At 44.5% G+C, this 14,745-nt stretch overlaps 1 protein-coding gene and 4 pseudogenes across 1 annotated transcript; all 5 read right to left on the bottom strand.

The window, feature by feature from the left end:
* Positions 1-5,029: 5,029 nt before the first annotated feature.
* LOC124694521 (30S ribosomal protein S16-2, chloroplastic/mitochondrial-like) lies at positions 5,030-6,128 on the bottom strand. Its single transcript, XM_047227500.1, is given in 5 exon segments — positions 5,030-5,098; positions 5,100-5,126; positions 5,128-5,170; positions 5,772-5,817; positions 5,996-6,128. Coding segments are annotated over 5 exon segments (318 nt in total).
* Positions 6,129-6,363: 235 nt separating this feature from the next.
* LOC124694520 lies at positions 6,364-8,119 on the bottom strand (annotated as a pseudogene).
* A 233-nt stretch (positions 8,120-8,352) lies between these two features.
* LOC124694519 lies at positions 8,353-10,106 on the bottom strand (annotated as a pseudogene).
* A 262-nt stretch (positions 10,107-10,368) lies between these two features.
* Positions 10,369-12,096, bottom strand: LOC124694518 (annotated as a pseudogene).
* Positions 12,097-12,328: 232 nt separating this feature from the next.
* LOC124694517 lies at positions 12,329-14,078 on the bottom strand (annotated as a pseudogene).
* Between the last annotated feature and the right edge of the window lie 667 nt (positions 14,079-14,745).

Raw genomic sequence — 14,745 nt, 5'->3', positions numbered from 1 at the left:
AATAAAAACAAAGTACTGTAGGTAAAAACATGGGTTGTCTCCCATAAGCGCTTTTCTTTAACGCCTTTCAGCTAGGCGCGAAAGTGTGTATCAAGTAACATCGAGAGATGAAGCATCAACATCATAATTTGTTCTAATAATAGAATCATAAGGTACCTTCATTCTCTTTCTAGGGAAGTGTTCCATACCTTTCTTGAGAGGAAATTGATATTTTATATTACCTTCCTTCATATCAATGGTAGCACCAACGAGTTCGAAGAAAAGGTCTTCCCAATATAATGGGACAAGATGCATTGCATTCAATATCCAAGACAACAAAATCAGACGGGAACAAGGTTATTGTTAACGGTAATGCGAACATTATCAACTTTACTCCAAAGGCTTCTTTGTAGAATGATCAGCAAGATTAACATCCAAATAACAATTTTTCAGCGGTGGCAAGTCAAGCATATTATAAATTTTCTTAGGCATAACAGAAATACTTGCACCAAGATCACATAAAGCATTACAATCAAAATCTTTAACCTTCATCTTAATGATGGGCTCCCAACCATCCTCTAGCTTTTTAGGAATAGAGGCTTCACGCTCTAGTTTCTCTTCTCTAGCTTTTATGAGAGCATTTGTAATATGTTGCGTGAAAGCCAAATTTATAGCACTAGCATTAGGACTTTTAGCAAGTTTTTGCAAGAACTTTATAACTTCAGAGATGTGGCAATCATCAAAATTCAAACCATCATAATCTAAAACAATGGGATCATCATCCCCAATGTTGGAAAAAATTTCAGCGACTTTATCACGGGCAATTTCAGCGAGTTTTAGCGGTTTCGAGGCGGTTTCTCGCGCTTTGCATTAGAAGTGGAAACATTGATAACACCAATTCTTTTATTATTATTAGTAGGAGGTGCAGCAACATGTGTAGCATTAGCATTACTAGTGGTGGTAATAGTCCAAACTTTAGCTACATTCTTCTCTTTAGCTAGTTTTTCATTTTCTTCTCTATCCCACCTAGCACGCGAGTTCAGCCATTAATCTTATATTCTCATTAATTCTAACTTGAATGGCATTTGCTGTAGTAACAATTTTATTATGATGATTCTCATTAGGCAAAACTTTTGATTTCAAAAGATCAACATCGACGACAAGACTATCGACTTTAGAAGCAAGTATATCAATTTTCCCAAGCTTTTCTTCAATGATTTGTTAAAAGCGGTTTGTGTACTAATAAATTCTTTAAGCATGGCTTCAAGTCCAGGGGGTGAATTCCTATTATTGTTGTAAGAATTCCCATAAGAATTACCATAGCCGTTGCCATTATTATAAGGATATGGCCTATAGTTGTTACTAGAATTGTTCCGGTAAGCATTGTTGTTGAAATTAGTATTTTTAATGAAGTTTACATCAACATGTTCTTCTTGTGCAACCAATGAAGCTAATGGAACATTATTAGGATCAATATTAGTCCTATCATTCACAAGCATAGACATAATAGCATCAATCTTATCACTCAAGGAAGAGGTTTCTTCGACGAATTTACCTTCTTACCTTGTGGAGCTCTTTCAGTGTGCCATTCAGAGTAGTTGATCATCATATTATCAAGAAGCTTTGTTGCTTCACCAAGAGTGATGGACATAAAGGTACCTCCAGCAGCTGAATCCAATAAATTCCGTGAAGAAAAATTTAGTCTGCATAGAAGGTTTGGATGATCATCCAAGTAGTCGAGTCCATGGGTTGGGCAATTTTTAACCAGAGATTTCATTCTTTCCCAAGCTTGAGCAACATGTTCAGTATCTAATTGTTTAAAATTCATTATGCTACTCCTCAAAGATATAATTTTAGCAGGGGGATAATATCTACCAATAAAAGCATCCTTGCATTTAGTCCATGAATCAATACTATTCTTAGGCGAGAGATAGCAACCAATCTTTAGCTCTTCCTCTTAATGAGAAAGGGAACAATTTTAGTTTAATAATATCACCATCTACATCTTTATATTTTTGCATTTCACATAGTTCAACAAAATTATTAAGATGGGCAGCGACATCATCGGAACTAACACCGAGAAAATTGCTCTCGCATAACAAGATTCGATAAAGCGAGGTTTAATTTCAAAGAATTCTGCTGTAGTAGCGAGGTGGAGCAATATGTGTGCATAAGAAATCATTATTATTTGTGGTTGTGAAGTCACACAACTTAGTATTTTCAGGGTTGGCCATTTTAGCAACAGTAAATAAAGCAAACTAGATAAAGTAAATGCAAGTAAACTAATTTTTTTGTGTTTTCGATATAGCAAACAAGATAGCAAATAAAGTAAAACTAGCAACTAATTTTTTTGTATTTTGATTTAGTGCAGCAAACAAAGTAGTAAATAAAACTAAGCAAGACAAAAACAAAGTAAAGAGATTGAGAAGTGGAGACTCCCCTTGCAGGCGTGTCTTGATCTCCCCGACAACGGTGCCGAGAAAAAGTGCTTGATGGCGCGTATCAACACGCGTCCGTTGGGCAACCCCAAGAGGAAGGTGTGATGCGCACGGCGGCAAGTTTCCCTTAGTATGAAACCAAGGTTTATCGAACCGGTAGGAGCCAAGAAGCACGTTGAAGGTTGATGGCGGCGGGATGTAGTGCGGCGCAACACCGGGGATTCCGGCGCCAACGTGGAACCTGCACAACACAACCAAAGTACTTTGCCCCAACGAAACGGTGAGGTTGTCAATCTCACCGAGCTTGCTGTAACAAAGGATTAACCGTATTGTGTGGAAGATGATTGTTTGCGGAAAACGGTAGAAACAAGTATTGCGGTAGATTGTATTTCGGTAAAGAGAATTGGACCGGGGTCCACAGTTCACTAGAGGTGTCTCTCCCATAAGATAAACGGCATGTTGGGTGAACAAATTACGGTTGGGCAATTGACAAATAAAGAGAGCATGACCATGCACATACATATCATGATGAGTATAGTGAGATTTAATTGGGCATTACGACAAAGTACATAGACCGCCATCCAAGCTGCATCTATGCCTAAAAAGTCCACCTTCGAGGTTATCATCCGAACCCCCTCCGGTATTAAGTTGCAAAGCAACGAGACAATTGCATTAAGTATGGTGCGTAATGTAATCAACAACTACATCCTTAGACATAGCATCAATGTTTTATCCCTAGTGGCAACGGCACAACACAACCTTAGAACTTTACGTCACTTGTCCCGGTGTCAATGCGGGCATGAACCCACTATCGAGCATAAATACTCCCTCTTGGAGTTACAAGCATCTACTTGGCCAGAGCATCTACTAGTAACGGAGAGCATGCAAGATCATAAACAACACATAGATATAACTTTGATAATCAACATAACAAGTATTCTCTATTCATCGGATCCCAACAAACACAACATATAGAATTACAGATAGATGATCTTGATCATGTTAGGCAGCTCACAAGATCCGACAATGATAGCACAATGGGGAGAAGACAACCATCTAGCTACTTGCTATGGACCCATAGTCCGAGGGGTAGACTACTCACTCATCACACCGGAGGCGACCATGGCGGCGTAGAGTCCTCCGGGAGATGATTCCCCTCTCCGGCGGGAGTGCGGGAGCGATCTCTGGATCCCCGAGATGGGATCGGCGGCGGCGGCGTCTGCGGAAGGTTTCCGTATCGTGGCTCTCGGTGCGGGGTTTTCGCAACGGAGGCTTTAAGTAGGCGGAAGGGCAGGTCAATAGGCGGCACGAGGGCCCCCCCCCCCGGGGCCGCGCGGCCAAGGGGGGGCGCCGCCCTAGGGTGTGGCCCCCTCGTGGCCCCTCTTCGTCTCTTCTTCGGACTTTTGGAAGCTTCGTGGCAAAATAGGACCACGGGCGTTGATTTCGTCCAATTCGAGAATATTTCGTTTCTAGGATTTACGAAACCAAAAACGACGAAAACGACAAGCGGCACTTCGGCATCTTGTTAATAGGTTAGTTCCAGAAAATGCACGAATATGACATAAAGTGTGCATAAAACATGTAGATAACATCAATAATGTGGCATGGAACATAAGAAATTATCGATACGTCGGAGACGTATCAAGCGGCTGTCGGCGGCCATGACCCGGTAGAAGGGCCGGTTCCGGCAGCCGAACCGCGCCAGCCGAATCCGGCCACCATGGCGACGCTTTTTTTCTTCCTCTTCCTCGCCGCCTTCGCATGTCGCCTACTCTGGGTGAGGTCGTTTGGGAACAAGGGTTTTAGGTCGGGTCGGGTCGATTTCAGCTGGGATTTCCCTCTGCTGGGCTGGGCCGGGCCTATCCATCATAGTTGCAGTAAATATGGGGCCTAAAGGAGGCGTTATTTTGGCAGGTTCATGTCTACGTTTGGCCCGCTGTATATGGACTTGTAAATTTAAGCTTCAGTTTCTAGGCAAAAAAAAGGTCACTTCAAGTTAAAGCTTCATTTGAAAAAAAAATTTGACCAGATTGCATTTTTTGTGCAAAATCATATTCATAGATGACACGGTAAGAGGTGGTATAACTTATCACAAAAAGTATATGTAAGAATATACACGAGGTTACGAAACGTGTGCACTAACACACTAGAACACTAACAAAATGTGTCGACTACGGGAGGAATCTCGACACGAAATCAGGTTTCGTAGATAGACGCGTTTTGGATGTAGAATTTTCGTGGGATCATTTTGATATATTATGCGTTTTTTTTTCGAGTTCGTATGCAAGCGAGAAATCCCAGTTTGATGATTTTCCCACGCAATTCTGCAAAAAAGTCGAAATTATTGTTTGTTAATTCTCAGTGGTAAAAGATGAAATAATACATGGGCATCTTGAAGGAATTTATTTTTTAAAATTTTATCTATTTTTTTATTTTTTATAGAGGTAAAAAAGGCGATCCACGGGGGGGGGGGGGGGGTGGAGTTGCGTGGGGAGTCAAAAAAAGTTATGTGGCGCATGGAACTCATGTGCGCCACGGGTTTTCGACATCACCTTCGGTAGCATTTGGATCATCAACAATTGTGACACCCTCAAGATCCAAGGGACGTCCGGTCATCGGATGGATGGGGTTCTGTCACGATGTACACCCTTACGGCCCATAGCTAGCAACGGAGGTGGAGGCGAGAACCCCGGCGCGGAAGAGTATACGGCTGCACGGGATCGATGGGCTGTGCCCCAACAGATAGCCAGTACCTACAACATAAGTATAGTTGTACTGTGTCACAAAAAGTTGCAGGTTTTGCAACGCAGGCCGAATAAACATCGTTTCATACTTAGAGAAATTACTTATTAGGTCTGCTATGGATATAATCAAGCACATCTGATGTACTTAAAACAGGTTTGCTATGATGCAATCAAGCACAACTCATGTAATCGAAATGCCTGAATCCTTGTTCATTAAATCAATAATTCTCCACTAATGGAGGGAGGCTGCAAGAAGTGAACGATGCTTGTCGTTTGGCATTGCAATCAACAAGTATTGTGCAGCACGAGATAGTTTCAGTTGCTTTTTCTTTTGTGTACTCAACATCCCAATGATATAATGTACTGCCTGAAGCAAAGCATGATACGGGAAAAAAGCCTAACTTATTTAGGTTTCAGACACTGGCGGAGCTTCATTGTAGCAAAACCAGACCATGGCCCGCAAAGGTTAGTACTTACGAGGATGAAAACATAGAATGTTTACTTCTAGAGTAGGTGCAGCAGAAACTGCGGTAAGGCTGTTTTCGGCCAAAAAGGAAAAAAACTGAATAATAGTCTGTAGGATGAATATCGAGGGAGCACAAAAACTCACTTGACCCGTTCGAATTTCAGTCCCATCCTCTTGCCACCATCCTTCCCTGAAAATGCACACATTTCCTCATCAGCTATCACTCAAGCTCCCACGCACGCCCAAATCCTTCGCAGGTACGACAAGAGTAGCACAGCTAAGCGGAGCCGACTCTTGGGAATAAATAAGCGGGCGCCACGGGGCTACATGAACAAATCGAGTGGGAAATCGAGGTGGGGGAATCTCACCGGGGAGCGGGTTGTAGTAGCCGAGGACCTCGAGGTGCTTCCCGTCGCGCGGGGAGCGGCTGTCGGCGGCCATGACCCGGTAGAAGGGCCGGTTCCGGCGGTCGAACCGCGCCGGCCGGATCCGGACCACCATGGCGACGCTTTTTTCTTCCTCTTCCTCGCCGCCTTCGCATGTCGCCTACTGCTGGGTGAGGTCGTTTGGGAACAAGGGTTTTAGGTCGGGTCGGGTCGATTTCAGGCTGGGATTTCCCTCTCTGAGGCTGGGCCGGGCCTATCCATCATAGTTGCGGTAAATTTGGGGCCTAAAGGAGGCGTTATTTTGGCGGGTTCATGTCTACGTTTGGCCCGTTGTATATGGACTTGTAAATTTAAGCTTCGGTTTCTAGGCAAAAAAAAGGTCACTTCAAGTTAAAGCTTCATTTGAAAAAAAAATTGACCAGATTGCATTTTTTGTGCAAAATCATATTCATAGATGACACGGTAAGAGGTGGTATAACTTATCACAAAAAGTATATGTAAGAATATACAAGAGGTTACTGAAACGTGTGCACTAACACACTAGAACACTAACAAAATGTGTCGACTACGGGGAGGAATCTCGACACGAAATCAGGTTTCATAGATAGACGCGTTTTGGATGTAGAATTTTCGTGGGATCATTTTGATATATTATGCGTTTTTTTTCGAGTTCGTATGCAACCAGAAATCCAGTTTGATGATTTTCCCACGCAATTTTGCAAAAAAAAGTCGAAATTATTGTTTGTTAATTCTCAGTGGTAAAAGATGACATAATACATGGGCATCTTGAAGGAATTTATTTTTTGAAATTTTTATCTATTTTTCTTATTTTGTAAAGAGGTAAAAAAGGCGATCCACGGGGGGGGGGGGGGGGGTGGAGTTGCGTGGGGAGTCAAAAAAAGTTCTGTGGCGCATGGAACTCATGTGCGCCACAGGTTCTTCAGCATCACCTTCAGTAGCATTTGGATCATCAACAATTGTGACACCCTCAAGATCCAAGGGACGTCCAGTCATCGGATGAATGGGGTTCTGTCACGATGTCCACCCTTACGGCCCATAGCTAGCAACGGAGGTGGAGGAAGAACCCCGGCGCGGAAGATTATACGCTGCACGGATGTCGATGGCTGTGCCCCAACGGATAGCCGGTACCTACAACATAAGTATAGTTGTCTTGTGTCACAAAAAGTTGCGGGTTTTGCGGCGCGAGCCGAATAAACATCGTGTCATACTTAGAGCAATTACTTATTAGGTACGCTATGGATATAATCAAGCACATCGATGTACTTAAAACAGGTGCTGCTATGATGCAATCAAGCACAACTCATGTAATCGAAATGCCTGAATCCTTGTTCATTAAATCAATAATTCTCCACTAATGGAGGGAGGCTGCAAGAAGTGAACGATGCTTGTCGTTTGGCATTGCAATCAACAAGCATTGTGCAGCACGAGATAGTTTCAGTTGCTTTTTCTTTTGTGTACTCAACATCCCAATGATATAATGTACTGCCTGAAGCAAAGCATGATACGGGAAAAAAGCCTAACTTATTTAGGTTTCAGACACTGGCGGAGCTTCATTGTAGCAAAACCAGACCATGGCCCGCAAAGGTTAGTACTTACGGGGATGAAAACATAGAATGTTTACTTCTAGAGTAGGTGCGGCGAAGCTACGGTAAGGCTGTTTTCGGCCAAAAAGGAAAAAAACTGATATAATAGTACAGGATGAATATCGAGGGAGCACAAAAACTCACTTGACCCGGTCGAATTTCAGTCCCATCCTCTTGCCACCATCCTTCCACTGAAAATGCACACATTTCCTCATCAGCTATCACTAAAGCTCCCACGCACGCCCAAATCCTTCGCAGGTACGACAAGAGTAGCACGGCTAAGCGGAGCCGACTCTTGGGAATAAATAAGCGGGCGCCACGGGGCTACATGAACAGATCGAGTGGGAAATCGAGGTGGGGGAATCTCACTGGGGAGCGGGTTGTAGTAGCCGAGGACCTCGAGGTGCTTCCCGTCGCGCGGGGAGCGGCTGTCGGCGGCCATGACCCGGTAGAAGGGCCGGTTCCGGCGGCCGAACCACGCCGGCCGGATCCGGACCACCATGGCGACGCTTTTTTCTTCCTCTTCCTCGCCGCCTTCGCATGTCGCCTACTCTGGGTGAGGTCGTTTGGGAACAAGGGTTTTAGGTCGGGTCGGGTCGATTTCAGTCGGGATTTCCCTCTCCTGGGCTGGGCCGGGCCTATCCATCATAGTTGCAGTAAATCTGGGGCCTAAAGGAGGGGTTATTTTGGCGGGTTCATGTCTACGTTTGGCCCGCTGTATATGGACTTGTAAATTTAAGCTTCAGTTTCTAGGAAAAAAAAAAAGGTCACTTCAAGTTAAAGCTTCATTTGAAAAAAAAATTGACCAGATTGCATTTTTTGTGCAAAATCATATTCATAGATGACACGGTAAGAGGTGGTATAACTTATCACAAAAAGTATATGTAAGAATATACACGAGGTTACAGAAACGTGTGCACTAACACACTAGAACACTAACAAAATGTGTCGACTACAGGAGGAATCTTTGACACGAAATCAGGTTTCGTAGATAGACGCGTTTTGGATGTAGAATTTTCGTGGGATCATTTTGATATATTATGCGTTTTTTTTCGAGTTCGTATGCAACCGAAATCCGGTTTGATGATTTTCCCACGCAATTTTGCAAAAAAGTCGAAATTATTGTTTGTTAATTCTCAGTGGTAAAAGATGACATAATACATGGGCATCTTGAAGGAATTTATTTTTTGAAATTTTTATCTATTTTTCTTATTTTGTAAAGAGGTAAAAAAGGCGATCCACCGGGGGGGTGGAGTTGCGTGGGGAGTCAAAAAAGTTCGTAGGCGCATGGAACTCATGTGCGCCACAGGTTTTTCAGCATCACCTTCAGTAGCATTTGGATCATCAATAATTGTGACACCCTCAAGATCCAAGGGACGTCCAGTCATCGGATGGATGGGGTTCCTGTCACGATGTACACCCTTACGGCCCATAGCTAGCAACGGAGGTGGAGGCAGAACCCCAGCGCGGAAGAGTATACGGCTGCACGGGATCGATGGCTGTGCCCCAACGGATAGCCGGTACCTACAACATAAGTATAGTTGTGCTTGTGTCACAAAAAGTTGCGGGTTTTGCGGCGCGAGCCGAATAAACAGTCGTGTCATACTTAGAGCAATTACTTATTAGGTGCTGCTATGGATATAATCAAGCACATCGATGTACTTAAAACAGGTGCTGCTATGATGCAATCAAGCACAACTCATGTAATCGAAATGCCTGAATCCTTGTTCATTAAATCAATAATTCTCCACTAATGGAGGGAGGCTGCAAGAAGTGAACGATGCTTGTCGTTTGGCATTGCAATTAACAAGCATTGTGCAGCACGAGATAGTTTCAGTTGCTTTTTCTTTTGTGTACTCAACATCCCAATGATATAATGTACTGCCTGAAGCAAAGCATGATACGGGAAAAAAGCCTAACTTATTTAGGTTTCGGATTCTTCGGCGGAGCTTCATTGTAGCAAAACCGGACCATGGCCCGCAAAGGTTAGTACTTACGGGGATGAAAACATAGAATGTTTACTTCTAGAGTAGGTGCGGCAGAAAGCTACGGTAAGGCTGTTTTCGGCCAAAAAGGAAAATAAGCTGAATAATAGTACGTAGGATGAATATCGAGGGAGCACAAAAACTCACTTGACCCGGTCGAATTTCAGTCCCATCCTCTTGCCACCATCCTTCCACGAAAATGCACACATTTCCTCATCAGCTATCACTAAAGCTCCCACGCACGCCCAAATCCTTCGCGAGTACGACAAGAGTAGCACGGCTAAGCGGAGCCGACTCTTGGGAATAAATAAGCGGGCGCCATGGGGCTACATGAACAGATCGAGTGGGAAATCGAGGTGGGGGAATCTCACCGGGGAGCGGGTTTTAGTAGCCGAGGACCTCGAGGTGCTTCCCGTCGCGCGGGGAGCGGCTGTCGGCGGCCATGACCCGGTAGAAGGGCCGGTTCCGGCAGCCGAACCACGCCAGCCGAATCCGGACCACCATGGCGACGCTTTTTTCTTCCTCTTCCTCGCCGCCTTCGCCTGTCACCTACTCGGGTGAGGTCGTTTGGGAACAAGGGTTTTAGGTCGGGTCGGGTCGATTTCAGTTGGGATTTCCCTCTCCTGGGCTGGGCCGGGCCTATCCATCATAGTTGCGATAAATTTGGAGCCTAAAGGAGGCGTTATTTTGGCGGGTTCATGTCTACGTTTGGCCCGTTGTATATGGACTTGTAAATTTAAGCTTCGGTTTCTAGGCAAAAAAAAGGTCACTTCAAGTTAAAGCTTCATTTGAAAAAAAAATTGACCAGATTGCATTTTTTGTGCAAAATCATATTCATAGATGACATGGTAAGAGGTGGTATAACTTATCATAAAAAGTATATGTAAGAATATACACGAGGTTACAGAAACGTGTGCACTAACACACTAGAATACTAACAAAATATGTCGACTACAGGAGGAATCTCTGACACGAAATCAGGTTTCGTAGATAGACGCGTTTTGGATGTAGAATTTTCGTGGGATCATTTTGATATATTATGCGTTTTTTTTTCGAGTTCGTATGCAACCAGAAATCCAGTTTGATGATTTTCCCACGCAATTTTGCAAAAAAAGTCGAAATTATTGTTTGTTAATTCTCAGTGGTAAAAGATGACATAATACATGGGCATCTTGAAGGAATTTATTTTTTGAAATTTGTATCTATTTTTCTTATTTTGTAAAGAGGTAAAAAAGGCGATCCACGGGGGGGGGGGGGTGGAGTTGCGTGGGGAGTCAAAAAAAGTTCTGTGCCGCATGGAACACATGTGCGCCACAGGTTCTTCAGCATCACCTTCAGTACCATTTGGATCATCAACAATTGTGACACCCTCAAGATCCAAGGGACGTCCAGTCATCGGATGAATGGGGTTCCTGTCACGATGTCCAACCTTACGGCCCATAGCTAGCAACGGAGGTGGAGGCAGAACCCCAGCGCGGAAGAGTATACGCTGCACGAGGATCGATGGGCTGTGCCCCAACGGATAGCCGGTACCTACAACATAAGTATAGTTGTACTGTGTCACAAAAAGTTGCAGGTTTTGCAGCGCAGGCCGAATAAACATCGTGTCATACTTAGAGCAATTACGTATTAGGTCTGCTATGGATATAATCAAGCACATCTGATGTAATTAAAACAGGTCTGCTATGATGTAATCAAGCACAACTCATGTAATCAAAATGCCTGAATCCTTGTTCATTAAATCAACAATTCTCCACTAATGGAGGGAGGCTGCAAGAAGTGAACGATGCTTGTCGTTTGGCATTGCAATCAACAAGCATTGTGCAGCACGAGATAGTTTCAGTTGCTTTTTCTTTTGTGTACTCAACATCCCAATGATATAATGTACTGCCTGAAGCAAAGCATGATACGAGAAAAAAGCCCAACTTATTTAGGTTTCGAGACAACGGCGGAGCTTCATTGTAGCAAAACCGGACCATGGCCCGCAAAGGTTAGTACTTACGGGGATGAAAACATAGAATGTTTACTTCTAGAGTAGGTGCGGCAAAAGCTGCGGTAAGGTTGTTTTCGGCCAAAAAGGAAAATAAGCTGAATAATAGTACGTAGGATGAATATCGAGGGAGCACAAAAACTCACTTGACCCGGTCGAATTTCAGTCCCATCCTCTTGCCACCATCCTTCCACGAAAATGCACACATTTCCTCATCAGCTATCACTAAAGCTCCCACGCACGCCCAAATCCTTCGCGAGTACGACAAGAGTAGCACAGCCAAGCGGAGCCGACTCTTGGGAATAAATAAGCGGGCGCCACGGGGCTACATGAACAGATCGAGTGGGAAATCGAGGTGGGGGAATCTCACCGGGGAGCGGGTTGTAGTAGCCGAGGACCTCGAGGTGCTTCCCGTCGCGCGGGGAGCGGGCTGTCGGCGGCCATGACCCGGTAGAAGGGCCGGTTCCGGCAGCCGAACCGCGCCGGCCGGATCCGGACCACCATGGCGACGCTTTTTTCTTCCTCTTCCTCGCCGCCTTCGCCTGTCGCCTACTGCGGGTGAGGTCGTTTGGGAACAAGGGTTTTAGGTCGGGTCGGGTCGATTTCAGCTGGGATTTCCCTCTCTGGGCTGGGCCGGGCCTATCCATCATAGTTGCGGTAAATTTGGGGCCTAAAGGAGGCGTTATTTTGGCGGGTTCATGTCTACGTTTGGCCCGTTGTATATGGACTTGTAAATTTAAGCTTCGGTTTCTAGGCAAAAAAAGGTCACTTCAAGTTAAAGCTTCATTTGAAAAAAAAATTGACCGGATTGCATTTTTTGTGCAAAATCATATTCATAGATGACACGGTAAGAGGTGGTATAACTTATCACAAAAAGTATATGTAAGAATATACACGAGGTTACGAAACGTGTGCACTAACACACTAGAACACTAACAAAATGTGTCGACTACGGGAGGAATCTACGACACGAAATCAGGTTTCGTAGATAGACGCGTTTTGGATGTAGAATTTTCGTGGGATCATTTTGATATATTATGCGTTTTTTTTCGAGTTCGTATGCAACCAGAAATCCAGTTTGATGATTTTCCCACGCAATTTTGCAAAAAAAGTCAAAATTATTATTTGTTAATTCTCAGTGGTAAAAGATGACATAATACATGGGCATCTTGAAGGAATTTATTTTTTGAAATTTTTATCTATTTTTCTTATTTTGTAAAGAGGTAAAAAGGCGATCCACGGGGGGGGGGGTGGAGTTGCGTGGGGAGTCAAAAAAAGTTACGTGGCGCATGGAACTCATGTGCGCCACGGGTTCTTCGACATCACCTTCGGTAGCATTTGGATCATCAACAATTGTGACACCCTCAAGATCCAAGGGACGTCCGAGTCATCGGATGAATGGGGTTCCTGTCACGATGTCCACCCTTACGGCCCATAGCTAGCAACGGAGGTGGAGGCGGAACCCCGGCGCGGAAGAGTATACGCTGCACGGGATGCGATGGCTGTGCCCCAACGGATAGCCGGTACCTACAACATAAGTATAGTTGTCTTGTGTCACAAAAAGTTGCGGGTTTTGCAGCGCGGGCCGAATAAACATCGTGTCATACTTAGAGCAATTACTTATTAGGTACGCTATGGATATAATCAAGCACATCGATGTACTTAAAACAGGTCTGCTATGATGCAATCAAGCACAACTCATGTAATCGAAATGTCTGAATCCTTGTTCATTAAATCAATAATTCTCCACTAATGGAGGGAGGCTGCAAGAAGTGAACGATGCTTGTCGTTCGGCATTGCAATCAACAAGCACTGTGCAGCACGAGATAGTTTCAGTTGCTTTTTCTTTTGTGTACTCAACATCCCAATGATATAATGTACTGCCTGAAGCAAAGCATGATACGGGAAAAAGGCCTCACTTATTTAGGTTTCAGACACTGGCGGAGCTTCATTGTAGCAAAACCAGACCATGGCCCGCAAAGGTTAGTACTTACGGGGATGAAAACATAGAATGTTTACTTCTAGAGTAGGTAGCGAGAAGCTAGCGGTAAGGCTGTTTTCGGCCAAAAAGGAAAATAAGCTGAATAATAGTACGTAGGATGAATATCGAGGGAGCACAAAAACTCACTTGACCCGGTCGAATTTCAGTCCCATCCTCTTGCCACCATCCTTCCCTGAAAATGCACACATTTCCTCATCGGCTATCACTAAAGCTCCCACGCACGCCCAAATCCTTCGCGAGTACGACAAGAGTAGCACGGCTAAGCGGAGCCGACTCTTGGGAATAAATAAGCGGGCGCCACGGGGCTACATGAACAGATCGAGTGGGAAATCGAGGTGGGGGAATCTCACTCGGGGAGCGGGTTGTAGTAGCCGAGGACCTCGAGGTGCTTCCGTCGCGCGGGGAGCGGGCTGTCGGCGGCCATGACCCGGTAGAAGGGCCGGTTCCGGCAGCCGAACCGCGCCGGCCGGATCCGGACCACCATGGCGACGCTTTTTTCTTCCTCTTCCTCGCCGCCTTCGCACGTCGCCTACTCCGGGTGAGGTCGTTTGGGAACAAGGGTTTTAGGTCGGGTCGGGTCGATTTCAGTCTGGGATTTCCCTCTCCTGGGCTGGGCCGGGCCTATCCATCATAGTTGCGGTAAATTTGGGGCCTAAAGGAGGCGTTATTTTGGCGGGTTCATGTCTACGTTTGGCCCGTTGTATATGGACTTGTAAATTTAAGCTTCAGTTTCTAGGCAAAAAAAAGGTCACTTCAAGTTAAAGCTTCATTTGAAAAAAAAATTTGACCAGATTGCATTTTTTGTGCAAAATCATATTCATAGATGACACGGTAAGAGGTGGTATAACTTATCACAAAAAGTATATGTAAGAATATACACGAGGTTACAGAAACGTGTGCACTAACACACTAGAACACTAACAAAATGTGTCGACTACAGGAGGAATCTCTGACACGAAATCAGGTTTCGTAGATAGACGCGTTTTGGATGTAGAATTTTCGTGGGATCATTTTGATATATTATGCGTTTTTTTTCGAGTTCGTATGCAACCAGAAATCCAGTTTGATGATTTTCCCACGCAATTTTGCAAAAAAGTCGAAATTATTGTTTGTTAATTCTCAGTGGTAAAAGATGACATAATACATGGGCA

This window comes from Lolium rigidum, chromosome 3 (genome assembly GCF_022539505.1).
Source record: "Lolium rigidum isolate FL_2022 chromosome 3, APGP_CSIRO_Lrig_0.1, whole genome shotgun sequence".
NCBI lineage: Eukaryota > Viridiplantae > Streptophyta > Magnoliopsida > Poales > Poaceae > Lolium > Lolium rigidum.
Note: the sequence above shows the minus strand (reverse complement) of the source record. Positions and strands in the feature narration are given on the sequence as shown.